This window comes from Cetorhinus maximus, chromosome 11 (assembly GCF_964194155.1).
Source record: "Cetorhinus maximus chromosome 11, sCetMax3.hap1.1, whole genome shotgun sequence".
Lineage (NCBI taxonomy): Eukaryota > Metazoa > Chordata > Chondrichthyes > Lamniformes > Cetorhinidae > Cetorhinus > Cetorhinus maximus.
Window position 1 is genome coordinate 112,094,215 of NC_135889.1, and position 26,500 is coordinate 112,120,714.

The 26,500-nt window shown below is 43.1% G+C and overlaps 1 protein-coding gene across 1 annotated transcript in view; it reads left to right on the plus strand.

Annotated features, from left to right (window-relative positions):
• LOC144686219 (contactin-associated protein-like 5) overlaps positions 1 to 26,500 on the plus strand; it is a 738,881-nt gene that overhangs the window by 489,981 nt on the left and 222,400 nt on the right. The window contains exons 15-17 of the mRNA XM_078551310.1: positions 290 to 446; positions 21,562 to 21,689; positions 23,962 to 24,132. Coding sequence (XP_078407436.1) covers positions 290 to 446; positions 21,562 to 21,689; positions 23,962 to 24,132 — 456 coding nt within the window. The remainder of the gene's footprint in view (positions 1 to 289; positions 447 to 21,561; positions 21,690 to 23,961; positions 24,133 to 26,500) is intronic.

The window sequence follows — 26,500 nt, forward strand, 5'->3', positions numbered from 1 at the left end:
AATTCTGCCCATTATACTTTAGAACCAATGTGAAGGTACAGCAATGCCAGATTACTGCCTGAAGTGGCTCCTGCTTCTATTAAATCAATTTTCAGGCAGGTCAGGTGCCTTCAACAAGTTGTACTGCAGATTCTATTTTGACTTGCAAAAGGGATGTAATTAATGCCAAATAATCAGACTAACTAGCCCTTTAAAATTGTCTTAAGCAAATGCGAACAGAACTCTCAATTCACAGCCCTGGCTTTGTAGAAGCTGGCACTAGATGTGGCTGTTTTTGTATTCCCCCCAGGTGGTGTACCGTTCACATGGTGGATCGGGAGGACGAATGATAAACAAGCTTACTGGGGTGGTTCATCACCAGGAGTTCAAAAATGTGTCTGCGGATTGGAGGGGAACTGCTTAGACACAAATTACCACTGTAACTGTGATGCTGATAATGATAAATGGTAAGTCAGGCTTTAATTTATGAAAAGAAAACTGCAGCTTATTGTGTCTTGCTAGAATGACAAAATACTATTTCAAAAGTACTTGAGCAAATCTCTCTAGATTTAGTCATTTGTCTACGTTTTAAAGTTGAAATGTTTTTACCATACGTAGTAATGGCTATGAATTTATGAACATGTCTACTAAGAACATAAGAAGATAAAAATAGATACAGGAGCAGGTCATATGGCCCATCGAGCCTGCTCCACCATTCAATACGATCATGGCTGATCTTTTGTTTCAACTCTACTTTCCCATCCAATCCCCATTTCCCTTGATTCCCTGAGAGACCAAAAATCTGTTTATCTCAGTCTCAAATATACTCAAGGATGGAGTATCCATAATCCCCTGAGGTAGAGAATTCCATAGATTCACAACCCTTTGAGTGAAGAGATTTCTCCTCATCTGAGTACTAAATGATCGGCCCCTTATCCTAAGACTGTGCCGCTGTGTCCTAGATTCTACGGCCAGCGAAAATAACCTCTCAGTGTCGACCCTTGCAGGTCCCTTTAGAATACTGTCTGTTTCATTCGGTCACCCCTCATTGGACTATGGACTAATTATAAAACTGTCTAGTCTTAAGTACACAGACACAAATGGGCAATTTGGGGGTTATCAATGAAGCCATGCAGGTTGCACAGAAGCTGTCTGCCCGGGGAATACACATATGCCTACTGCAAAGCCAGAGCCACATGAAGAAATTTCTCCCCTTTTATTTGCGACCTGAATTTCCTCATAGTTTTTGTGCCATACTTCAATGTGCTGATTTATTATAATGAGTTCTGATTCAATCACATAACTGCCAAAATTGGGTCTCACTGTTACACTAATCTGTTGAATAGACTTATCTCAGTTTAACTGAGTTGGGCAAGAGGTCAATGGCATCCTTAGTCCACCCACTTGAAACTTCCTGGTCTGTGTGCTTCCCCCACCACCATTGATTCTTTCTGACGCCTTCACCTCCCACTGATCTCTGGCAACAACTTCCTTCCCGTAGTCAATGGCCTCTCCTCCTCGCTGTTACCATTGTCTCGATGCTGGTACCATGTCCCCCACACATTGCACTAATTTGTAGCTTTGAACCTTCCTCCCTCCCTCCTTCACCACCAACTCAGACTTTGGGGTGGTTGGAATCACCTCCACTCAAGACATCAACCTAGGACCAAGACTAGGCACCTTGTTTAACTGGCCTTCTACCAGGAACAACCAGGCAGGTTGATCACCCATGCACAGTCCTGTTTGAACATTGGAATCAGTGAGGAAGTAGAGGGAAGAAATGGATAGCCAGCAATTGAAAATCTGTATTCCTTTTAGCTTGTGGTTATTGCAAAAGACTGAGGTTGGTTACAGTTCTCCCTGCGAATTAAACAAATCCTAGCCATATTGTTGTTTTAGAGGAAATAATGCCACCACTGGATGAAGTAAGAATAGCAGATTTTTAAAATTTTATTTACTGTTTCATGGAATGTGGATATCACTGGCAAAGCTAGCATTTGCTGGCTAGGCTATTTCAGAGTCAACCATATTGCTGTGGGTCTGTAGGATGGCAGATTTCCTTCCCTAAAGGGCATGAGTAAACCAGATGGGTTTTTATGACAATTGATAATAGCTTTATGATCACCACCAGGACTAGCTTTATATTCCAGATTTTATTAACTGAATACAAATCCCACCAGCTGCCGTGGTGGTATTCAAACCCACGCCCCCAGAGCATTAGCCCGGGCCTCTGGATTACTAGCTCAGTGACATTACCACTATGCCACCACCTTGGGCCATTATGGCGTTACCATTAAGTTAAATGGACCAAAAATGCTGTAGCATTTCAATACATGAAGAGACAAATAATTGTAATCAATTCAAAAAATTCAAGCAATTTAAAACTTCACCAGCCAATTCTGTGGATTTACACAGAAGTTAAGACTAAATAATCTTCAAATGAAGTAGGGTTAAAGTACTGGAGACAATTGAACGAAGCCAAATCATCTAATATAAAACAATAAAAACAAAATGCTGTGGATGTTGGAGATCTGAAATAAAAACAGAAAATGTCAGGAAATGCTCAGCAGATCTGGTAGCATCTTTGGACAGAGGAATAGAGTTAACATTTCAGTTTGGATATGACTCTTCTTCGGAATAGATATAATTCAGTACTCACTTCAAAGCCATAGTGAGTCATTTTAACCCACAAAATCGGATGGGTTTGGGTCGATGAAAAGTTAAAAATTCAAACTAACCCACCTTAACCCTGCTCATAGAGGAGAGACGAGGGCTGGATGACCAACTCACTTTTGGGAGGCAGATCAGTATTGAAACATTTTCAGAAGGCTGCTTGCCTCCATTTTGACATTGTTTCTATTTTTAATACATGTTGGTCAGGTCTTAAACTTAGCAGGTAAAAGTGGGAGGGGCTGGATCCCATAGGTAAGTACCTTTACCATAGTACTGGAAGACCAGGAGAAGCACAAGTGTTTCTTCCAGGCTCAACAATGCCTTTCAGCCTCCATAATCGGCCCCCAACACCTCCCCACTCTCTCATCAACAACCCCCTTACGGTCTCTCCACTCCAACTCACTGATCAATCTCTTCCCACACCCTGTGATCTCCACACTCAGTTACTCACTAAGAGAACAAAGCCACAAGATTCCATGGCTTCAAACAAACAGAAGACGTTTCACTATACAAGAGTCAATAAAGCAAACAGTCGAAACTCTCTCTCTTATACTCTAACATCAGGGTTAACATGAGGGAAACATGAATTAACACATGAACTGCAGTCAAAAACACCACAAACTGCACATTAAATGGCAGACACAACCAAGACAGATTCTACAAATTTCTCAGCAACCCATCCAGACATCAGTGATCACAAAAATTCTTTAAAGCTCTGTCTTCCTCACAAGGAATTTCAGCTCCTCATCTTCAAAAAAGAGTTAGTCTGACCCCCAGTCAACAGCAGCTCTACTCTACCTGAGTTCCATGGGTACAATTGCCACTCAAAAGGTGAATCATTCCAGATGTCTCTCAAACCAGCTCTAAGATCCGGCCTTCTTGGTCTTCTTTTCCAGCTGGGCTGATCTACCACTGAGACTTAATCACCCTGTGTTGGCCAGGCTACACTGCAGTATACAAACATTGGCACAGTTTCCGCTCCTCTACCACAATGATGCCAACCAATGCTTCTGGCTTTCTCTGAGTCCAGCCCTTAGCAGCATGGAGCTACTAATGGCTCCCAGGGTTTTCTTTTTCTTTATTATTTGATGGGATGTTGGCATCGCTGACAAGGCCAGCAATTTTTGACTGTTATATGATGCGCCTGCATGCCATTGTAATGTAAAGGTGCTTAGCAGAGCAAGGGTTAATGTGGGACTGGAGAATAGCACCACCCACAGTATGATGCATAAAGTCACATGGTAATAGACTGAGAGAACAGTCTAGAGAAAACACTCTGGAAACTGTCTGCATGAAGGTAGCAGCACCATGCCTGACAGTAAACTGGGATCTGTAAATAGTTAAAAGTTAACAATAAAGGGTTCATGTTTAAGTATACAAGTCTCAAGATCTCTCATCATTGAGACATCTAAAGAACTCATATCACAACATGGTGCCAGAGGTATGACCTCCTAAAAGATATCACACAAGCTGTGATCTGAAAGGCGGCAGCATTTTAAACAATGAACACAGGACAGTACCCTAAGGGAAGAAACACTAAAAGCAGCTGAAGCTGATCTAGAGAAACATGCACCTAAGAAGAAAACTTGAAGAAACAGTCTTAGAAGCTTTGCTACAGCCTTAGAAGTTGAGGAATCTGCCAGAGTGAGTGGAAGTTTATTGCAAGACCCCGAGTAACTCAGGGTCAAAAGGGTAAATGAAAAAACTGGTCCCAGGGCTCAGCAGACTTCAGCAGTGGTGGCTATGCTGCATTGAAGTTAAAAAAAAAATGGCTGGCAGAGTCAAGAGAGAACCTTGCAGAGCACAGTAACAAAAAAGGAAAAAATCCCTGCAGAGCTTTTTAAAAAAGGAGGATTGCTGCTTTGCTTAGGTTTTCAAATAAGGCAAGCAGAGCAAATGGAAAGAAGCACTGTAGCTTTGAGTTCAAATAAACTGCACCTGCCAAAGCACCCAAAACGCAAAGCTAACAGAGACCGGCAGAGTTTTAGGTGGCAATTGTACCCATGGAACTCAGGTAGAGTAGAGCTGCTGTTGACTGGGGGTCAGACTAACTCTTCTTTGAAGATGAGGAGCTGAAATTCCTCATGAGGAAGACAGAGCTTTAAAGAATTTTTGTGATCACTGATGTCTGGATGGGTTGCTGAGAAATTTGTAGAATCTGTCTTGGTTGTGTCTGCCATTTAATGTGCAGTTTGTGGTGTTTTTGACTGCAGTTCATGTGTTAATTCATGTTTCCCTCATGTTAACCCTGATGTCAGAGTATAAGAGAGAGAGTTTTTTAAGAAATAAAAGCTGCAGCATTTTCTTTTATAAAAAGCTTTCTAAAAAGGTTGAAAGAATGCCCATGATTGGGGGGATCCCAAAAAGCATGGAAAAATCACAGGCAGCTGCAGACAGCCTGAAGTGAAAAGAATGGTTACTGCGCTCACAGTCTTAAAGGGGAAATGACATTTAAAGTGGTAACTACAAGAACAAAAGCAACCATGGACAGCAAATTAGAAGAAACTCCAGAGAGAGGGAACTCCCAATAAAGTGTCAAGGGCAACAATAAGAGACCCCATAGGGAGGGCAACTCCCAATAAAGCACCGAGAACAACAAGAGACTCCAGAGGGCAACTCCCAATAAAGCACCAAGGGCAACTAAAGACCCCAGAGAGAGGGCAACAAAAGACCCCAGAGAGAGGGCAACATAAAACCTCAGAGGGAGGACAACAAAAGACCCCAGCAAGAGGGCAACAGATGGCAGTGCGGTGTGAGCAGATGGCCTTGAATGAAGGAAAGCTATGTGAGGTAGCTCAAAAGAAGCAAAACATGCATAACGTAAGTGAAGCTTTTCTGCAGGAAAATGTTCACATCAAAGCTGAACTGGAGGGTTTGAAGCGTAAGGTTCAAGCTGAGTATATACCTTTGAAAATGCACAACAAACTGAAGTCTTCAATGAACCAGCTGTTTGAGATCTGAACAAACAAATTTCAGTGATGACACAGCGGTATCAGGAGGCAATAACCACCCTCAATTCCACAGTTGGGAAATCAAAACAAAAGTTGGGAAAATTCAATCAGATATACAACCAAGCAAAACAGCAGGCAGAAAATGCACATAAAGAAGTTTTAACCCTGAAAGACTCCTCGAAGAATCAATATGTAGCCATGGAAAAACATGAGGACCTTAAATGGACATTGAATATTACTTCAGGAAAAGCTGCGTTGGAACTATCACTAGCAATGAAAGGATGCACTGAAGCCCAGAGTGAGTTGGCAAGAGGTCGACCAGCAAAAAAACTGTTAAAAGAACACCTTCAAGATCAAATGCAAAAGGATTGCATTACCATTCGGCAACATAAAGCAATGAAGACTGTCTTAAACAGCAGAATGGAAGCTGGACAGAAAAAAACTCGAAGCAACTCTATTGAATTACAGGGAAGCTCAAGGTGAAACAAGCAATCTTCGCAAAGAAAAGGAAAACCTGTTGAAAGACCTCCACATGTTACAAGAATCCCTCAGGTCAAAATATATTCCTCTGGAACATTCTGAAGAGAAGCAAAATGGATGTAACATCATTCTGAACAAAGTGAAGAACCAGCTGGCGGAGAAGGTTCAGCAAAGTTCAATATTCCAGGAGGAAGCTGAAACCTACAAGAAACAGACTGAAGAGCTGAAGAAGCAGTTGAATGGAAAAGAGGAGGCATTGAAAGGAAAAGCCGTAGAACTTTTCAAAACTGTGCATGGGTTAAGAAGCCATGAGTAGCACAATTATAGAACTGAAACAAGCTAAGAATTCACTGGAGACAGACCTGGCTAACAGTGAAACCAAAATGAAAGACAGGAACAAGGTTCTCTTGCTAGCAGAGAAAGAAAAGATGGAAATAAGATTGGGAAATGTAAATCCGCACTGAAGCATGAGGAACTAGAAGAAGAAAAAGCTGAAGCTGAATGAAAAGATTCATAAGCTTGCAAAAGGATTAGAAAATAAAACAGCAAACAAATGTTTGGCAGCAATGGTGGAACAAGTGGAAATGAATGTTCCATTGCAAAATGTCATGGTCCAGCAAGAACATGGCGGCACAGACTCACAGGATCATAGAATTATTATGGTGCAGAAGGAGGCCATTCAGCCCATAATGTCTGCACCGGCTCTCCAAATGAGCATTATGACTTAGTGCCAATCTCCTGCCTTTTCCCCATACCCTTGCACATTGCTTCTATTCAAATAATCATTTGCCTTCTTGAATGCCTCGATTAAACCTACCTCCACCACACTTCCAGGCAGTGCAGTCCAGAGTCGAACCACTCGCTGTGTGAAAAAGTTTTTTCTCACATCATATTTGCTTCTTTTGCAAATCACTTTAAATCTGTGTCCTCTCGTTATTGATCCTTTTATGAGTGGGAACAGTTTCTGCCGATCAACTCTATCCAGCCCCTCATGATTTTGAACACCTCTGTCAAATCTCCACTTGCTTTCTCCTCTCCAAGGAGAGCAGTCCCAGCCTCCTATCTTCATAACTGAAGTTTCTCATCTGTGGAGCTCTTCTTGTAAGCCTCTTCTGCACTCTCTCCAAAGCGTTCACACCCTTCCTATAATGTGGTACCCATAACAATACTCCAGCTGAGGTTTAACTAGTGTCTTATATAAGCTCAGCATAACCTCCTTGATTTTGTACTCTATACCAGGATACTGTATGCTTTATTAACTGCTCCCTCCACCTGTCCTGCCACCTTCAATGTTCTATGCACATACATGCCTAGGTCCCTCTGCTCCTGCACCCCCTTAAAATTGTATCCCTTATTTTGTATTGTCTCTAGAAACAATTATTTGGGATAGAATTAGTAGTCACATGGAAAAATATGGGTTGATTAGGAAGAGCCAGCATAGCTCTCTAAAGGGGAAATCCTGTTTAACTAACTTGCTGGAGTTTTTGAAGAGGTAACAGAAAGGGTAGATGAGGGTACTGCTGTTGATGTTGGGTACATGGATTTTCAAAAGGCATTCGATACAGTGCCACACACAGACTTGTGAGAAAAGTTAGATCTCATGGAATAAAAGGGACAGTAGCAACGTGGATCCAAAATCGGTTGAGTAATCGGAAACAGAGGGTAATGATCAATGGATATTTTTCGGGCTGGAGGAAGGTTTCTGGTGGAGTTCCCCCGGGGTCAGTACTGGGACCCTTGCTTTTCCTGATATATATTAATGATCTAGATCTTGGCGTGCACGGGACAATTTCAAAGATGCAGATGATATGAAACTTGGAAGCATTGTAAACTGTGAGGAGGACAGCGTGGAATTTCAAAAGGAATTGGACAAGTTGGTGGAGTGGGCAGATAGGTGGCAGATGAAGTTCAATGTGGAGAAGTGTGAGAAAGAAAATCCGGTTCCATTCCAGGAACGAACAGAATACACATTCCCTTCGGAAGGAATGGGATAAGCCAACAGTGTCCGAGCACAGCAGATGGGTTGCTAATAAAGAGAAACACAACTTGAAGGAGCATAAAAGTGAATCCAATAGAGATAGTCAAGCACCAGAAACACAGAGTACTACTACCATTTCTCCAAACGTGACAGACCAAGATGTGGAAGAACTATCAAGCCTCAAGGCCATCTGAATTTAAAAAGTAAGAAACTTAAGAAGGGGGAGCAGGGATAGCAAGTAAAGATTGTATTACAAATAGCTATACTCCATTGGAAAGGAAAGCTTTCTTTGGAGCAGAAAGGGGGATGTTGTGTGATGAGTTTGCATGTCATGATAATTGTAAAGGTGCTTTGCAGAGCAAGGGTTAACTTGGGACTGGAGAATAGCATCGGTCATGGTATGATATATAGAGTCACATAAGACCATAAGACATAGGAGCAGAAGTAGGCCATTTGGCCATCGAGTATGCTCAGCCATTCAATGATATCATGGTTTACCTGATAATCCTCAATTCCACTTTCCTGCCTTTTCCCCATAACCCTCGATCCCCTTACTGATTAAAAATCTGTCTATCTCAGCCTTGAATATACTTAACGGTCCAGCCTCTACAGCCCTCTGCAGTAAAGAATTCCACAGATTCACTACTCTCTGAGAGAAGAAATTCCTCCTCAACTCTGTCTTAAATGGGTGACCACTTACTCTGAGGTTATGCCCACTGGTCCTAGACTCTCCCACAAGGGGAAACAACCTCTCAGCATCTACCCTGTCAAGCCCCCGAAGAATCTTATATGTTTCAATAAGGTCGCCTCTCATTCTTCTAAACTCCAATGAGTACAGGCCCAACCGACTCAACCTCACCTCATAAGAAAATCCCTCCATACCTGGTATCAGTCTTGTGAACCTTCTCTGGACTGCCTGCAATGTCAGTATATCTCTCCTTAGATAAGGGGACCAAAGCTGTTCACAGTATTCTAGGTGTGGTCTAACTAGTGCCTTGTATAGATTTGGCACGACTTCCCTATTTTTATGTTCCATTCTCTTTGAAATAAAGGCCAACATTCCATTTGCCTTCCCTATTACCTGCTGAATTTATATGCTAGCTTTTTGGGATTCATGCACAAGGACCCCAAATCCCTCTGTGCTGCAACTTTCTGTAATCTTTCTCCATTTAAATAATATTCAGCTCCTCTATTCTTCCTGCCAAAGTGCATAACCTCACATTTTCCCACATTATATTCTATCTGTGACTTTTTTCCCACTCACTTAACCTGTTTATATCCCTCTGCACTCTTTGTGTTATCCTCACCACTTGCCTTCTCACCTATTTTTGTGTGATCTGCAAACTTGGCGATAGTACATTCACTTCCCTCATCCAAGTCATTAATATATATTGCAAATAACTGTGGCCCCAGCACTGGTCCCTGTGGCACTCCACTACTTACAGGTTGCCATCTCGAAAATTCCCCCCTTATCCCAAATCTCTGTCTTCTATTAGTTATCCCATTCTCTATCCATGCTTATATACTACCCCCAACACCATGGGCTTTTATCTTATTAAGTAACCTTATGTGCGGTACCTTATTGAACGCCTTTTGGAAATCAAAATATATTACATCTACTGGTTCCCCTTTATCTATCCTGCTTGTTACCTCTTCAAAGAATTCTAATAAGTTTTTGAGGCATGATTAGCCCTTCATGAAGCCATGCTGACTCTGCTTGATTATATTATGTATTTCTAAATGCTCTGCTATTACATCCTTTATAATAGACTCTGACATTTTCCCAATGAAAGATGTTAAGCTTACTGACCTTTAGTTACCTTTTTTTGTCTCCCTATTATACGGTAATAGACTGAGAGAACAGAATAGAGAGAACACTCTGGAACCAGACTGCATGGAGGTAACAGCACCATGCATGACAATAACCTGGGATCTGTAAATAGTTAAAAGTTAACGATAAAGAGTTCATGTTTAAATATACAAGTGTCAAGATCTCGTCATTGAGACATCTAAAGAACTCATATTACAACATTGACCATCCCTAATTACCCTTGAACTGAGTGGCTTGGTAGACGATTCAGAGGCACTTAAGAGTCTTACTTTACCGAGATTTACCGAGATAGATAGGTTATTGATTGGTAAGGGATCAAAGGTTACGGGGAGAAGGCGGGAGAATGGGGTTGCGAAACTTAACAGCCATGATTGAATGGCAGACTAGACTCAATGGGCCAAATGGCCTAATTTCTGCTCCTATGTCTTATGGTCTTAAGAGTCCACCGCATTGCCTTGGGTCTGGAACCACATGTAGGCCAGACCAGGTTTCCTTGCCTAAAGGACATTAGTGAAGCAGATGGTTTTTTTAATGATAATCAAAGATAGTTTTAATACTGAGACCAGCTTTCAGTCCCAGATTTTATTAATTTACTTTAAATTCCATGACTTGCCATGGTGGGATTTAAATACATGTCCCCAGAGCATTAGTTAGGGCCTTTGGGTTAGTGGTCCAGTGATATTACCACCACACCACTGTCTCCCTATGGGACTTCTCTGAGGCCTAGCCCCTCAGCAACCCGGAGCTAGCGGCAAAGCTTCAGCTGCATGGAGCCGACTTACCTCTCCGCCTGCTCCCGGCTGACCTGTCACGTGGGCTCACTTTCGCACCATACTCCAGTCCAGTCCCGTTATTGTTATTTTCACACCACCATTTAGGAATGCATGGTTTGTCAGGAAGGCTGAGCCCTTCAGCTACCTTCCTGAGGCATGGCCTGGAGGCCGAGTCTCTCCAATTGCCACCAGAACTGAACGCGATGTGAACCAGGCTCTCAGCTTGAATTCTCCAGCAAAAAAACAATGGGCAGAATTTTGCCGTCGGCGACCAGGGGACAGAGCCCGCTCACCAACGCGTAAAATGACGCGGGATGACATCGGGCGCAACCCTCGATACCATCCCGGTCCATTTAAATTTTCAGGAAGGCGGGGGCGCACCAAAATCAGCCGTGCGCCCGCCGACCTGTCAATGGCCAATTGAGGCCATTGACAGGATCATTTGAACAATTAAAGGACCTGCCCGTCCAACCTTAAGGTTGGCGGGCAGGCCAGGAGCCCCGGCGGCAAATATATAAAACATGAAACCTCATCCACCGGTGGGATGAGGTTTCATGTAGGGTTTTAAAAATTTTAATAAAGTTATAGTGTAAATTATGAACATGTCCCATCTCATGGTGTAAAATGGCGGCGGGGCCTGTTTCTCCGGCGGGGATCGGCTCCCCGCCCACCGGAGATTGGGTCAGGCCCACCCGCCCGACTGGCAGAAAATTCTGCCCAATGTTTCAAGCCGTCTCTGAGCAGCTGTCAAAGGAAAACTGGAACACAGCACAGAGCATGTCCCCCTGCTGCACTCTGCACTGGCGCCGGAACCCCAGGCATGCTGGGAATTATGGTCCTTGGTCTCCACCTGGAAAACCCACAAGGCCAAAAATACAGATCCCCTTACCATGTGCATGCAGGCACGATATTTTCAATACACTATTAATTGAGCAGTTCAGGTGAATGATAAAGATGTTTTTAAGAGGAAGTTAGATAGGTACATTACCAGGGAGAAAGAATAGGAGGCGCTGATCTACCTGCCAGAGGGGAAAGGGGGGCAATTGTAATACCCTTTACTGCCCTGCTATGTTACAAACTTCATTTTCCAGGGAAGTGCACATCTCCTGTGGAGCTTTGGCATGTTAAAATGTTAAAGCTGAATGTCTCATTCACCTTTTTGTTACCAGGTGCCACCTCAGTAGGATTCCCAATGGTAAACTTTACCAATGATTAGCTCTGATACTCTCAAACACGGTGATCTTACCAAAGCGGAGGGTTTCTTGAGGAATTGTGCTGCAGGAACAAAAAGTTGGTGGTCTTGTTTCTGAAAAGGAAGGTTGACAGCCTATAATTCATCGACACTGGAGATGAAAAGAAAGATCTGCCCCATAATAAAGGAAAACTGGAGTCTCTGGGAGTCAGCCTAATTCCATTACAAGATTGAATTTCATAAGCTTCATAATCCCCACTATAGCCAACCTTGTACCCACCCACCCCTCCCACTGGATAGGGGCAGCTTCAGAGCAATTGCGTTTCATCAGAATCTCTTTTTAATTGTTCAACAATAAGCATTTTTAAGAGCCTTAGTGCTGCAAAAGTCTTGTGATTAAAGTAATCTATTATTAGTAAAATGCAAATACATTCCAAACATTGTTGATTTCCATTTAATTTTTAAAATGGTTCTTTTAACTTTTCCTAAGTTAAATTCCAAGGCTGTTCATATTAATATTTTACTAAATGACATTAAATGAATTATATATTTAATTCAATTAAATGACTTACAAGATGATTTTAGCATTTAATATTTTAGTGAAATTTGCTAAGTGCTTGTTTTAAGTTTTCAGTGAATTTAATATGACACGTAATGTTTTTAATATTTTATTAAATTATATTTGATTAATAGTCGAGAAAAGTTGGATGAATGGTAGATTAAATATTCACTAAGGAAAGTGATGACTTCAATACTTCACTTCTTTCAAATAAATGAATGATAATTTACTGAATTAGATCAGATAGATGATTTTTATATTAAACGATCGTTGAAAAATATTCTGTTTTGATTTTAATATTTGATATTTAATAATTTATCTTAATTCATCATTGTTTTACATTTCATGATAAGGTACTTTAACATCAGTGCATACCCTTGAAATCTTAAGGAATTTATTTAATGTTTATTATGAATGCTACAGGAGATCAATTAGTATATATTGTTACATGTGTGAGCTTTATAGGATGATTACGTTTTAGGACTATATCTTTTGGTTTGTAAGAGTATTGTTGTTTGGGACTTTATCTCTAAATGTAGGTTAAATGAAAGGAGCCATGTGCCCTAGGCTTGAGGCTGGCTGGCAGTAAACCTGCATAGTTAGGAGAAGATCCTTTGGGCAGAATGTTACAGACCTGTTGTGTTGGGAGTGGGGCTGTAAAATGCGGTGGGCCATTCAAAAGTCCATTGACTTCGGCAGGACCAGGATATCCCGCTGGTGGGAGGGGCCATAAAACCTTGCCCTAAGTCTTCGAAAACCCAGAAAGGTGTTGCTGGTTTCAGGTTATAGAGAATTGTGCTGGAACATGCCCCTTTGCTTCTAAGATGAAAGGCCGTGGTGTTCAGAGTTAGCTAATTAATGTTTCTACTGTTTTCCGTTGTGTTGAAGATGAGAATGGAGGAAGCCATTTTGAGATCAGATTACAGGCTTCCCTATAAGCCCAGAGATATCGCAGACAGAAGGGAGTTGCAGTTTTTAGCCTTGGGAAGCCTTCAGCCAACTGGGAGTTGGAGAGCAAAAAGAAGATAGATGTTAGCCAGGCCTACACCTTGAGAAGAGAAAATACTGACTCTATCATTCACCATGCAGAAGCGGGGGATGGGAGCTTGCGCTCAGTTTGAAAACCAAATTTGTGAGGAGTTAAAGCAAGGCTGGAGGATTCACCCAGCTAAGGATAGAGGGAGAATCCCCAGAGAAAACTCTCATGGTGGAATATAGCATTGGGAAAGGAAAGGTACAGAAGTAAACTTTTGGGTGCTGTGAAACACTTTGGATTGGTTCCAGGAGATTGAACGTCTACTTAAAAGACAAAGTAATGTAACAAAATTGTGGCTTCTGGTTGTCATTAAAAGTAGAAAGTGCAGACTCTGTACTTTAAAGTATGTTACCTCTGAGAAGTTGGTAATGTTTAATTAATAGGCCAGAATTTTATGCTCCCACCCTCTGTGGGTTCTGAGGTGGGGGGTGTCGGGGGGGGCTATGGAGTGCGCTGGTGGAGTGTGAAATTGCATGGACGAGATTCTCTTTGGATTTCCGCCTGCCCCCACCTGGTAGTGATTTTTGCTAATGTGGGCAGCGCCTCCGATGGGAAGCCCACCCTTGCCCCAGCTGAGGCCCTTAAATGGCCACAAGGGGATTTTTCCCACCCAGCCTCAATTTTTAGGCTGGTGGGCGGATGACAGCTCAGGTAGGGGGACACGAGAAAGTAAAGTAAACCTCGGCTAGGAAGGTGGGGGGGGCATTTCAATCAGAAGGCCCCTCCTGGCTGGGGGTCAGGCTTACCTTAAGCTGCCAACCTCCCTCCCTCCAGGCCTTCCCTACGCTCTCTGCCCTAGGACCCCTGCCACTTCCCTGTCCTCTGGTTCCCAGGACTAAGTGCTAGGCAGCTCCCTGTAGTGCCTCTTCCGGCCACTGTAGCGCTGTGCCTGGACAGCTGCTGGCCAATCTGATTAAGCCGACAGTCTCCAAGGCAGGGCTTCCTTCCAAGTGAGGGGCAGATGTCCTGCCTTATGTCAATCACACTCGTTAGAGCGTAATATGGCATTGGGGCTGCTGGAGTTGGCAGGGATGTGTTCCCACCTACTTCCTGCCATCCTGAAAATTCAGGACAAATTCAGGTTTAGTCATTGATACAGTAAAAGCTCTTTTAAAATATGAAATCTTGATGAGTCATCCTTTTAGCTAATAACTAGTTTGATTTCTGTATAAACTGTTATCTGTCCCTATGAATTTCATAACAATGCAAATATGCTTTAAAATATTGTATCATGTATTCCACATTAATTCATTCCTTTTATTCAAAATCGTTTATAATATGTGAGCCTCTAATTTTAACTTATTTATCAATTATTTTATTCCAATTTCTATTTAATTTTCTCTACTATTGACTTTTATTCTAGTATTGTTTATAACTTTATAACCCATACTCCTTGCATTTCCACTTAAATATATCAGTACAATGAAATACATATAAGATCCTCTTTTTCAAACATGTTATGACACGGCAGATAATGGGTGGAATTTTCCCAGAATGGCACTAAGTGCGGTAATGGGCGGGTAAAATGAAGTCTTACCTGCCGATGAAAATGGTGGGTTTTCACGCCGTATCTTCCCGAGCCCACCTCATTATTTATGCATTCCCGGGAAACACGCCATTTCCGTGGCAGGCAGGCTCTCATTCGCATGCTCGCCATCACCTCGCTGTTGCATGATGCTGGCTGCCATCTTTAAAAGGCAGCCGCCGGCAAAGCACTCATCACCACCAGCTCACCACCGCTGTCCGAGAGACATGGCCAGCAAAGGAAAAAAAGACTGCAGCCCCCTACTTCAACGGTAGGTCTCTCGAACGCTTGCTGGATGCCGTGGAGGCCCAACGGGATTTTCTCTACCCCTGCTCTGGTCGCAGGATGGGTAGCAATATCACCCACCCAGCTTGGGAGGCAGTGCAGTGGTGGTCAGCGCGAACATCCTGCAGAGGAGGACAGCCACCCAGTGCCGCAAGAGGATGAATGATCTCCTCCGTTCCGCCAGGGTAAGTCACGCTTTTCATCACTCCCAACTCACACACTCAGAAACCCATCACATACCCACAGGGCCCTTGCTCACTGCCAGTGCAAGGGACATCACCATTCACTCTTTCACACACACCATCATTGTCCTCATCCCGTCCATGGGACCACTCACCACCCACACAGGGCAGGCATACTTATCATCTGGCCTGATAGGATATCCATTTCTATCCATGCAGGACAAACTGGCTCACAACAGGAGAAAGAGGCCACAGACAGGTGGAGGGATGCCGGAAATCAACGTTCTGACGGAATTCGAAAACAAAGCCATCCAGCTGGCCGGTGATGACTGGAACCTGTCCTGTGCTGACGGTGAGGTCAGCGCTGCTCTACCAAGTGAGGATCCAGCAGTGCAACATCCTTCAGACAGCCATGCTGTGAGTGATGTGTCCTCTTTCACAGGCCACTGCCAAGCACTAATTATGTCCCCTTGCTTTCCCAAGTACATCTGCCAAGCAGCTGACAGACCCAGGACCTCCAATCAGACTATGAAGAAACCTCTGAAAAGGAATCTGAAGGCACCCTCTGTGAAGTTCCATCACAGCGCTCACCCACACCCTCCACCAGTGCAGAGACACACATCTTGGTGAGACCTAGCTTTACAGTAGCCTCGGGATCACAATCTGGTGAGCATATCGCACTTTCCGATGCACAGCAGATGGAGGCAGGGATTTCCCAGGTCCCCGGCACTCGGAGGGCTGCTGGAGACCGGAACATTGCTGAGTCTGAGTCAGATGACAAACCTCTGGACTCGGACATGTCCCAGTTGCTGGAGCTACAAAGGCAAGCTCGGGAACATCAGGAAGAGATATCTGCTGCACTCCTCAGATTGCAAGGCATGATGGAGGAGTCCATCCATCTTCAGGCTGAGGTGATAGCACTGGCATTGCAATGTGCCGAGGTCAACACTAGCCGGATGGTGGCCACCATGGAGACCTTGGTCCAGGATGTCACTCCTGCACTGCTCGCGGGCTTAACTCCAACTCTGATGCCAAAGTTGGCCTCCAACAGAGCACATGCGAGAGGGGTGCTGGGCAGCTCAATCTCACTCCTGCTACCCCTTCTGCTCATGGAGTCAGCCAGGGGCCCTCGGGCACCCATAGGGTGGATGATCAGCAGGTGCACGCTCTGGGACCATCCACCCAGATGACTCTGGGAGTGACCAGCCCATCTGAATCCTATACTCCTGTGACCTCCGCAGATCCAGCTTCACTGGGCCAAGGAAGCTGCCAGTGCCACACAGCAGGACCCCGAAATTAGGCCGAGGCCCTCCAAGCCTCAGCCCTCCAGAGGACGCCTGCCAAAGTCATCACAGACGGGGCGTCACAGTCAATAGGCTGCCTCCACCTCTGTTGTGGATGCCTGGGGAGCACCAAGATGTAGCAGCAGGGTTAGGAAACTTTGGTAAAAGTAGTTGCACAACCTGGCCATGGGTGTTGATCATTTGTACATATTGTTCACTATTATCAATAAACTCCTAAGGGTGTCTCTCTGCCTGTGGCTCCATGTTCTGATGAGCAGTGTTCTTGTCACTCAAATGTGAAACCTTTCTGCACAAGATAAAAGGCAGGTGTCTCAGTCCAGGGCCTCTTCCCTGTGCTTTGTGCAGCCTTCAGACCACAGTGATGGTCCAGCCTCACACTACCTGGAAACACTATTGATGCCTGCACCTTGGTGGTGTTTGTCATTACTACTAGAATGTAGTGGGCAGGTACCACAGGGTTCTCTCATTCTCTCTGTGTGTTCTCAGCACCTTTAGGTGTGGCTGGTCCCTAACACACCAGCATCTGTGACCAATAATGCTGTGCACCAGCTCCTGAAGGGCTGAGGTGCTGAAGGCGGACACAGCATCAGATGTGTCTAAAGATTCATGGCTGTGACTCTGAGATGGCCCTGATCACAGAGTGCAAGCAAGCTGCCCTCTGCCAGACAGGAGTCAACATTCTCAGAGGCTATGTGAGGATCTATGGAGTGTCCTCACTGCATGTTGTCATCATCCTCCTGCGATCGAGTGACTATTAGGGTCTCCACTGCATCCCCAAGATGGCAGTATTCTCACAGAGGGCATTCGCGCTGCAATAAGCCAGACTGGAGTCAAACGTTCAAAACTGTGATGTGAGGATCTACGGGGGCACCTCACTGCATGTCGTCATCATCCTCCACAAATCTGGCCTCCCGACTGTGCCTGCCCTGTCTAGCCAGTGCAAGAGCCTCGTCCCCGTTGTCATCACCACCGAGGACCCCCTCACCCTCATCCCCATCGGTGTCCTCCTCATCGGGGGAGATGTGCAGCTCCTTGATCTCCTCCTCAGCCAGCTCATCTCCCCGTTGCAGTGCCAGGTTGTAAAGGACGCAGCAGACGATGATGATGTGTGACACCCTCTGCGGACTGTATTGCAGGGATCCACCAGACCGGTCCAGGCACCAGAACTGCCTTTTCAGCGTCCCGATGGTCTGCTGCACCGAGTTGTGAGCTGCTGCATGAGCCTCATTATAGCGTTGCTCTGCTGCAGTCTGAGGCCACCGCAAGGGTGTCATCAACCATGGCCTCTGCGGGTATCCCTTGTCCCCAAAGAGCCAACCCTGCAGCCTCTGTGGACCCTGAAAGATGCAGGGATCTGCGAGTGACTCAGGATGTAGGCATCGTGCACACTCCCTGGAAACTGTGCGCACACCTGCAGGATGCATTTCCGATGGTTGCAGACCATTGTGAGCAGTTCAGTGAGTGGAAGGCCTTGCAGTCGATGAAGTCCACTGAGACCTGAGCGCCACATGAGTGCAGTCACACCCTGCATCTGTGGGAATCCCGAGATCCAATGGCCCTCGCATCCTGGCTGTCCCGGTCCCGGGCGTAATGCACAAATTTGTGTGCCATGCAGAAGGTGGCATCCGTGACCTCATGGATGCATTTGTGGGTGGCGGATTGTGAAATCACACAGAGGTCACCTGTGGAGCCCTGAAATAAGCCACTGGCATAGAAATTGAGTGCCCACGGTCACTTTCTACTGGCAGTGGACGCCCTCCATGTCACCTTGGCGTCAAGTCCTGCAGTAAGTGGCAGATGTGAGCCACCAGGCCCCTAGGCATGCACAGTCATCGACAACACTGGTTCGCAGTCAACTACTCAACCTACTTTACAATAAACCAGGAAAATATTATAAAAAAATATTATACTTGCATAACAAACAAACATACACACTATCACAAAAGAAAGCCTTGCATTTATATATCATCTTTCACAACCTCAGAATGGACCAAAGTGCTTTACAACCAATGACCTAGTTTTGGAGTGTAATCACTGTTGGGATGTTCACAATTTATGCACAGCACACACCCACAAACAACACTATGCTGATGAACAGATAATATCGTTAAAACATTGTTTGTTGGGGTTTACCTTTCGATCAGTATGCTGGAGAGAACTATGCTGCATTCCTTTAAAACAGCAAAATGGAATCTGTTTAATCCACCTGAGAGGTTTGACTGGTCCTTCATTCAACATCTAACCTGAAAGACAGCACCTTCTCTACTCAGTTTAGCTGCGATGGAACTCCTTCAGTACTGCACTTGAGTGTCAGCTTAGATTTTGTGCACAGGTTTCTGGAGTGGGACCTGAACCCATAATCTTCTGACTCAGAGGTTAGCAACTGGGTCATGGCTGACACTTTTAAATCAAGGCAATTTGGCTGAAAATATCACTAGGGGCCTAACAAAAGTCTGCAACAAAAACGCAAATGGACATTCAATAAGTGATCATGATGATAAATTATGCGATATGAACAATATGAACGCCCCTCTGGCTCATCAAGAGCAATGCCACGGGGAAATCATGGCGTATTTCGTGTCTGTCACACTTTGCTCACCACACTTTAGTCAGGATTTCACCTTTGAATTGACAGATACATTCTTGGGAATTTCTGTCAGAGCAATTTTTAAATGTAAACACGGGCAGTCAAGTTGTTGACATCACCTTAATTAGCACAGGAGTCAGAAGGAAACTCAATCTGACCAGACAGGGGTGAGAGACCAAAAAAAAAAAATCCCCACTGGAATTTTTTGCCAATTATCTTAAATCTGTGACCTTACTCTCCAGCCAATGGAAACAGTTCTTCCTTATTTCTGCAAACCCCAGTATAATCCCTGCTTCTCTAGTTGTTATGGACTTGAATGCACCACCTTCATATGTGGTAGAAGCAGATTCAACAGTAATTCTCAAAAAGGAATTGGGAATATGCTTAAATTGACATGATTGTGGGGTAAAAGGGGGGACAAATTAGATAGCTCTTTCAAAGAGCTGCCAGGGGCGCAATGGGCCAAATGGCCTCCTTTTGTGCTCTATGATTCTGTGACATTCAAAATGTTTGGTGAGATGCTGAGATTGGAAGTTAGGACATCGGATAGAGGGATTTTAGTATGCTTTTCATACCTTGAATATATTTCAATGTAAAATAACCTATCATTGAATAAACATAAATGATGAAAACATGAATAAAAACAAAAGTGGAAGGCAGGACTTGGTATGTATGTTGAAAGTTCACAGCAACTTGAATAGCATCCATATCTATAAAGGACAAGTTAACAATTAACAATCAGCACGCCCAGGAAAACCAAGCAAATGAGATGTTTTCATTGATTTGAGTTAATGGTCTACATTTTAATGGCAGTAATGATAGCAAAACTGTCAGCATTTGCTGTTATTACTCCTTTGAAATGGACAGTAACTTCTGGAGTCTGCACATGCACAGTTAAACACAGAGATCCAGAAGCTGCCAACAGTGATTCTGTGCTTCTCCAGTGGGTGTGCTATTAAAGATCCCCCAGTCTGTAATCAATTGGAAATCATTGAACCTGACAAGAACATGCCCTTTTATGCTATGTTTCACTGTGAAAACTCTTAAGTATATTTGTTAAATGTAGTATATTTGGGTTTTTAATAGTGCACTAGGTTCACAATCACCAATGAACAGCCTCACTGGCACTGAAAAATGAATTTTACATTTGTGGGATATCAATTTTCTACATTATGATTAAAAAATCCACATATTTTAAAATAATTTGTTTTTAAAGTTTGTTTATGGTATTTCAGTATTTACCTTATATATGACTCAATCACTTATTTCACTTTCTGTAGAGGTTATTTAAAAGAGAAGGATAATCAGTGCATTTTACTTCCTGATTTGCTCTCTCTGGGAATTATTCAATGTGATTGGCTACTTACCCTGCTTGCTGACATCACTGTTGCCGGATGCCTGGAGATCCACTTGACTTTGCATCAGGTTCAAACTAACACTAAGGAAGGGAACAGAAATCGCTGATGTTTGTGGCCAATTTTCTTTGAGGTCAGCCATTGCTTTGCCAATGATCATGAAATCTGGGCCATTAATCAACATATAAGGCAACAGGCAAATTTGTAAAGTACATGAATTAAGGTTATAGGAATTAAGGCCTAATGGAATGCTTTGTTTAACAAAAAATTATTTCAGTTATGTTTCAGTTTTTTTAGGCACTTGAGCAACCATGAAGCCATCCTTCTGAACTCATGCCTTTTTGTCCAGGATTATTTTCGTATCTCTTTTATACATTACATAATTAATAGGTGCCTCATTTTAAAAATAAGATTGAAAAGAGCACATGATTTCAATTGTGTAAGTCACGAAGATTTAAATTGTACAACCCAATGTACCAATCATATATGCGCATGTCACCAATGTGTGCACTTTATGCTAAGCATTTATGGCATGGTTAATTTTTCAATAAATGCTGCCTGCATTCATATTGTTTTATATACACCAACTGCATTCTAGGGCCCAGCAAACACAAGAGGAGGCATGTATATTTTGGACTTACAGTCCTGATGTTAAAATAGTGTTTCCTGTCATAGAAACTAGGTGATTTTAATTTCCATGCAAGGCAATGATAATGAAAATCAGATAGTTTCTATAACACGTAACTGGTCTGTTCCACCATTTTTACACCCAGGCAGTCACTGGAAAATCTACCCTCACCTCTGTGACTGAGTTATTGGTATCGAAGCATCTTTATTTGAGGTATATTTATAACATTCTACTTATTGGCAGGACTAATGACACAGGACATCTTTTATACAAAGATCATTTACCTGTAACACAGATAATTATTGGGGACACAGACAGAATGAACTCAGAAGCTGCCTATAGACTCGGACCACTTCGTTGCCATGGTGACAGTAAGTGTCAACTTCTATTTCAGGATCGGACTCGTGAAAGTTTAGCAACCGTAGATAGCAGTCAACAGTGCCTTGCATTAATTTCCTACTTGTACCTGCCTCCAACTGAAAGTTAACTCATTCTGTTGCCTCTTGTTAAGATACACGTATTGATATTTTTTAATGCCCAATTTTTTGCGCCATATTTCCTAATTAGGCATATAGAAAATAATTGATACTTTGTGCCTATTACAAGGTAACAATCCAATCAATGTGTAAAAATATCATCATTAAACATAAGAACAGAAATGTAGAAAATTTACAGCACAGAAGGAGACCATTCAGACATCATGTTTAAGCTGGCCAAGAATAAATCTCTCCAGCCTAAACCCACCTTGTAACTCTTGGCCATAGCATTGTAGGTTATGGCATTTAAGTGTATATGCAAGTTTTTTTTTTAAATGTGATGAGGATTCCTGCCTCTATCTATTACTCTTTCAGGCAGTGAGTTCTAGATCCTCATCAACATTTGGGTGAAAAAGAATCCCTTCAACTCCCCACTAATCCTTCGATAAATCACGTGGAATCTATGCCCCCTGATTATTGACGTCCCTGCTAAGGACAATTGGTCCTTCCCATCCACTTTATCTAGGCTCTTCAGAATTTTATACACCTCAATTAAATCTCCTCTCAGCCTCCTCTGTTCCAAAGAAAACAACCTCAGCCCACCCAACCTTTTCTCTTAGCTAAAATTCTCCATTCCTGGTGACAGCCTCGTAAATTTCCTCTCTAGTGTGATCACATCCTTCCTGTAATGTGATGCCCAGAATTGGAAGCAGTACTCTAGCTGTGGACTGACTAGTGTTTTGTACAGTTCTACCACATCCCCCCTTCTCTTACTTTGGAGACTTCAGCCAATAAATGAAAGGATCACAAATACCTTCTTGACCACCTTCTCTAACTGTCCTGTCACCTGCAAGGATTTGTGGGTATGGACTCCAAGGACCCTCTGTTCCTCTGTACTTCTAAGAACCCCACAATTTATTGTGTGTCCCCTTGCCTTGTTTGTCCTTCACAAATATATTACCTCATACTTCTTCAGGTTGAATACATTGTTTCTTGATTTCTCTGGGACTGACACTGAATGCACACTAAGGAGTGTCAGGGTGGGAATGTCAGGTGGCAGCAGCTAGTGAAGAAATACCTAGAAAAGCGGGAGAGGGTAAACGGTCAGTGCAACACAGAAACACTCGACAGCGGCAGATGGTTGACAGCACGATTCAGCACCAAGTATGTGTGATTCCTCGAGGGAGGAGAAAGGCTATGAGCATTGGCAAGCAAATTGTAGCCTTGCTGATTGTCAATGCACCTTGACCTGCCTGTCTCCATGATATCTATGGCTGCTTCCTCCAGATTGGTGAGTGCTTGAATGGAGATTAACCCTTCCCTTTCTGATTTCAGCCCTCTTCGCATTATTGGCAGGGAGGTTTTCCGGAATAAAGGCAAGGAGTTATTGAATGTTTGTTAAGAGTTGTGCAGCTTCATGTAGTGTGCCTGCTGAGAGAGAAAGAAACAGCAAGCTGTGGGCACAATGGGAGCAGGGGGTGGGGGAGGTGGCGATGGTTATGTGCAAGAAAGTGACTCCACTGTGAAATGAGAAAGCAGTCTGCAGAATAGTGAAGTGTTTAGCAATTGCTGGCAGGAGAAAGCAGAATTCTGTTGGTGTATGTTGTACGGTCCACAGCAATAAGTGATGAGTGATTGAAATGATAAGGAGAGTTGGTGTAGTATCCATTATAATTGGTGGAGAAGCCGATAATGCAGGCTGTGGCCTGCTAAACTGATGAGAAATAGAGGAAGGAAGACTTCATGTTCACCCTTGTAGCCTGGCATGGGTCATTAAAGCTTCTGATAATGTTGATGGTATGAGCGGAAGACAATGTCTGGAGAACATCCTTCTAACTGTGGAGCTGGTGTAGGCCATTTGACCCTTCAAGCTTGCCTTGCCCTTCAACAAGATCATGCCTGATCTACTACCTCAACTCCACCTTCCTACACTATCCCAATATCCTTTAATTCCCTTAGTTATTCCCTCATTATAACAGTGACTGTACTTCCAAAGATAAGTACTTCATTGACTGGAAAGCGCACTGGGAGGAGTGTGAAAGGTGCAAGCCTTTAGTTTCTTCAGCTGAGAAGAGAAGAAAACTGAAGCAAAAAAAAAAGCAGTTTCCAAGCGACGTTTCAATATTTAAAGGTTAATCATGAATTTAAACTCTTTTTGCCCATCCAGGAAATTACTGGAATGCAGCATCGTTCAATACCGAGTCCTCGTATCTCCATTTCCCCACATTCCACGGTGAACTCAGTGCGGACATTTCATTTTTCTTCAAAACGACTGCTTCCTCTGGTGTTTTCCTGGAGAATCTCGGAATTAAGGACTTCATAAGGATTGAGCTGAACTGTAAGTAAGGGGAGGCAATAAGACTTGTAAATAGGATGTGGGTGTAGAAAAACGCAATCACTAACCGCATTCAAACTGTCTTAATGTCATGGGTAACTCAAAATGTCTATGGGTTATTGTCATCCTTGGAGTAGTTTCACAGTAACAGTAAGGTTACACAAGACATTCAATCTGCTGTTGTTGACAGGTACCCTCACCAAAATAAATAACAGAAGAGAATAAAGGTTTTAAACTTGACTTTTTTTTAAAATCAATTTTTTCTCTTACTCTATTGGAAATGCTATCACATGGTGGAGTATGAATCAAAAGCACCCGACAGCCATCCCACGCCTCCTTCAAGTGGCCATTTTTCATTGGGGAGCTTAGCCTGCGAGTTGAACCATAGAAGGGCATGACAGCAGAGCTTGATACTGCCCTCAGCTGGCATCCACGAACATACGTTTTAGCAGAGAACAGAATTTTATGGACAAGAGCCAGCAATTTCTTTTCCACTTCTGTTCCGTCACTGGTGCTTCAGTGGATGGTTGGTCGAAACCAGGTTTACGTATATCAGCTGGGTTTGTGCCAAACTTACACTGAGGTTAGGAGGCTGGAACAAGGAAATTCCCCGCAGAAGAATCAAGTACAAACCTGAACCTTTGTAGTCTGTATGAGCTATGTGTGTTCACTTGTTGTTTCTGGAGGCAGTTATGCTGTTCGATTCTTGTAATCAGTCCCACCTATTGTTACGATTGGGGTGGAAGGAGTGTGTGAATTATCAAACCCCGCTACTCTGCAGGCCATACCGTTAATTTAAGTGTTTAATTTTCTCAAAGAAATGGCCAATTGTGTACCGATACCTCCAGTACTCAGAAGAAAAGAGGCTCTGACCAGCCTTCTTACAAAATCTCAGAATGATTAATTTATTTTAAAATAAAACTTCTTTTAACAAATTGCAAGTATTGATTAACACACAATTGTAATCAGGAATTATAACTATCTATCTCTTCCTAAAGAATTCCCCAGCACACCCACAGAAACGTACACAGACAAACAAAGGACAAACAAACAGAGTCCCTCTGCAGCGATAGGTTTTGGAGGATGGGTGTATAAAATAAAGAATAAAGTCCACGGGGTCAACTTGGGAGTTCTCTCGTTTGGTCCCGGTGGATACCTGGATGTTCTCACCAATAGTCTCAGCTTTGCAGGTCCAAATGCAGACTGGTTACACCCAGATGAGGGTTCTTTGGATACAGGTTGACAGCCAAACACAGGCAAGGTAGAGAAATGGAGCCAGTCAAGGTCGCCTTCTTTCCTCAGCTTGTTCCCCAACAAAATTGCCTTCAAAACAAGCAGGTTCACAACTTAAGTTTTCTTTTCCCTCTCTCCCACGTGACTGTCTTTTTTGTCTCCCAGCTTTTCATTAAGTAAAGAGCTTTGCAGTTCAAACAAACAAATAACTCCTTCTCAAGTACCATATAGGTCAGGTGATTTCTTGGAAGAGGCCTGCTTGTTTACAAGGTGAACAGGGTGAACTTACGACCTTACTTTTAAAAAAAAATGTCAGGTTACCATCCAGATCATTCCGTGTCCTTCCACTTTGTAAAAGAAAACTTCAGTTTTGAGAGATATGATTCTAACACTATCCATTACTCATGTCCTATTGGTTCTCCAGCAACCTTGCTAGATCGTTTTTATTTGCATTTACACCACTAGGCAATTTGTTGTACATTGTCATTGGCAAAATACCATCGCTCGTTGAATGGTTTTCAATAATAACATTTTTGTTTGATGCTGGTTTTTATTACACAAGCCACTTTATCCTGTACTTGTTTTGATATAATGAGTGCTTAATTATACTTAATGCACGGTGTTGCTATTTTTTTCCCTGAACCTTCTGGGCTGCTAGGCTTTAACCTGAGTTTTGTTGCTATCTCGCTAAAAGCTCAATAATATGACTGTAAAGAACATCCTAAGCCAAATATAAGTATCTCTGTGCTAAATGATGCATGTCGGTTATCTAATTACATTGTCATCTTCAGTTAGGAACAGGACAACTGCATGCATTAGTGGTAACCTTTACTGTGACAGGATCAACTACCACCAGGTTTTCATTGTATTTTCTTAATTGCTCATGTTTAATGGGGGACTGCAGTAAAGGTGTTCCTCAGAAACATAGCCTTGAAATTATGCCATGGGATATTAATGTACTGATGCTTTGGTCTGAAATATCTCTCTTCCATTCAAGTATTCTACCACCAAGTGTTACATGTTAATACCCTAAATTGTAATTTTAAGGCTTTTAAACAGTAAGGTGCCACAATTTGATTTCATACTCTATATAATTTATGGCAAATTACAGCTGTCCTTGTAAATAGTAGGATAGTCA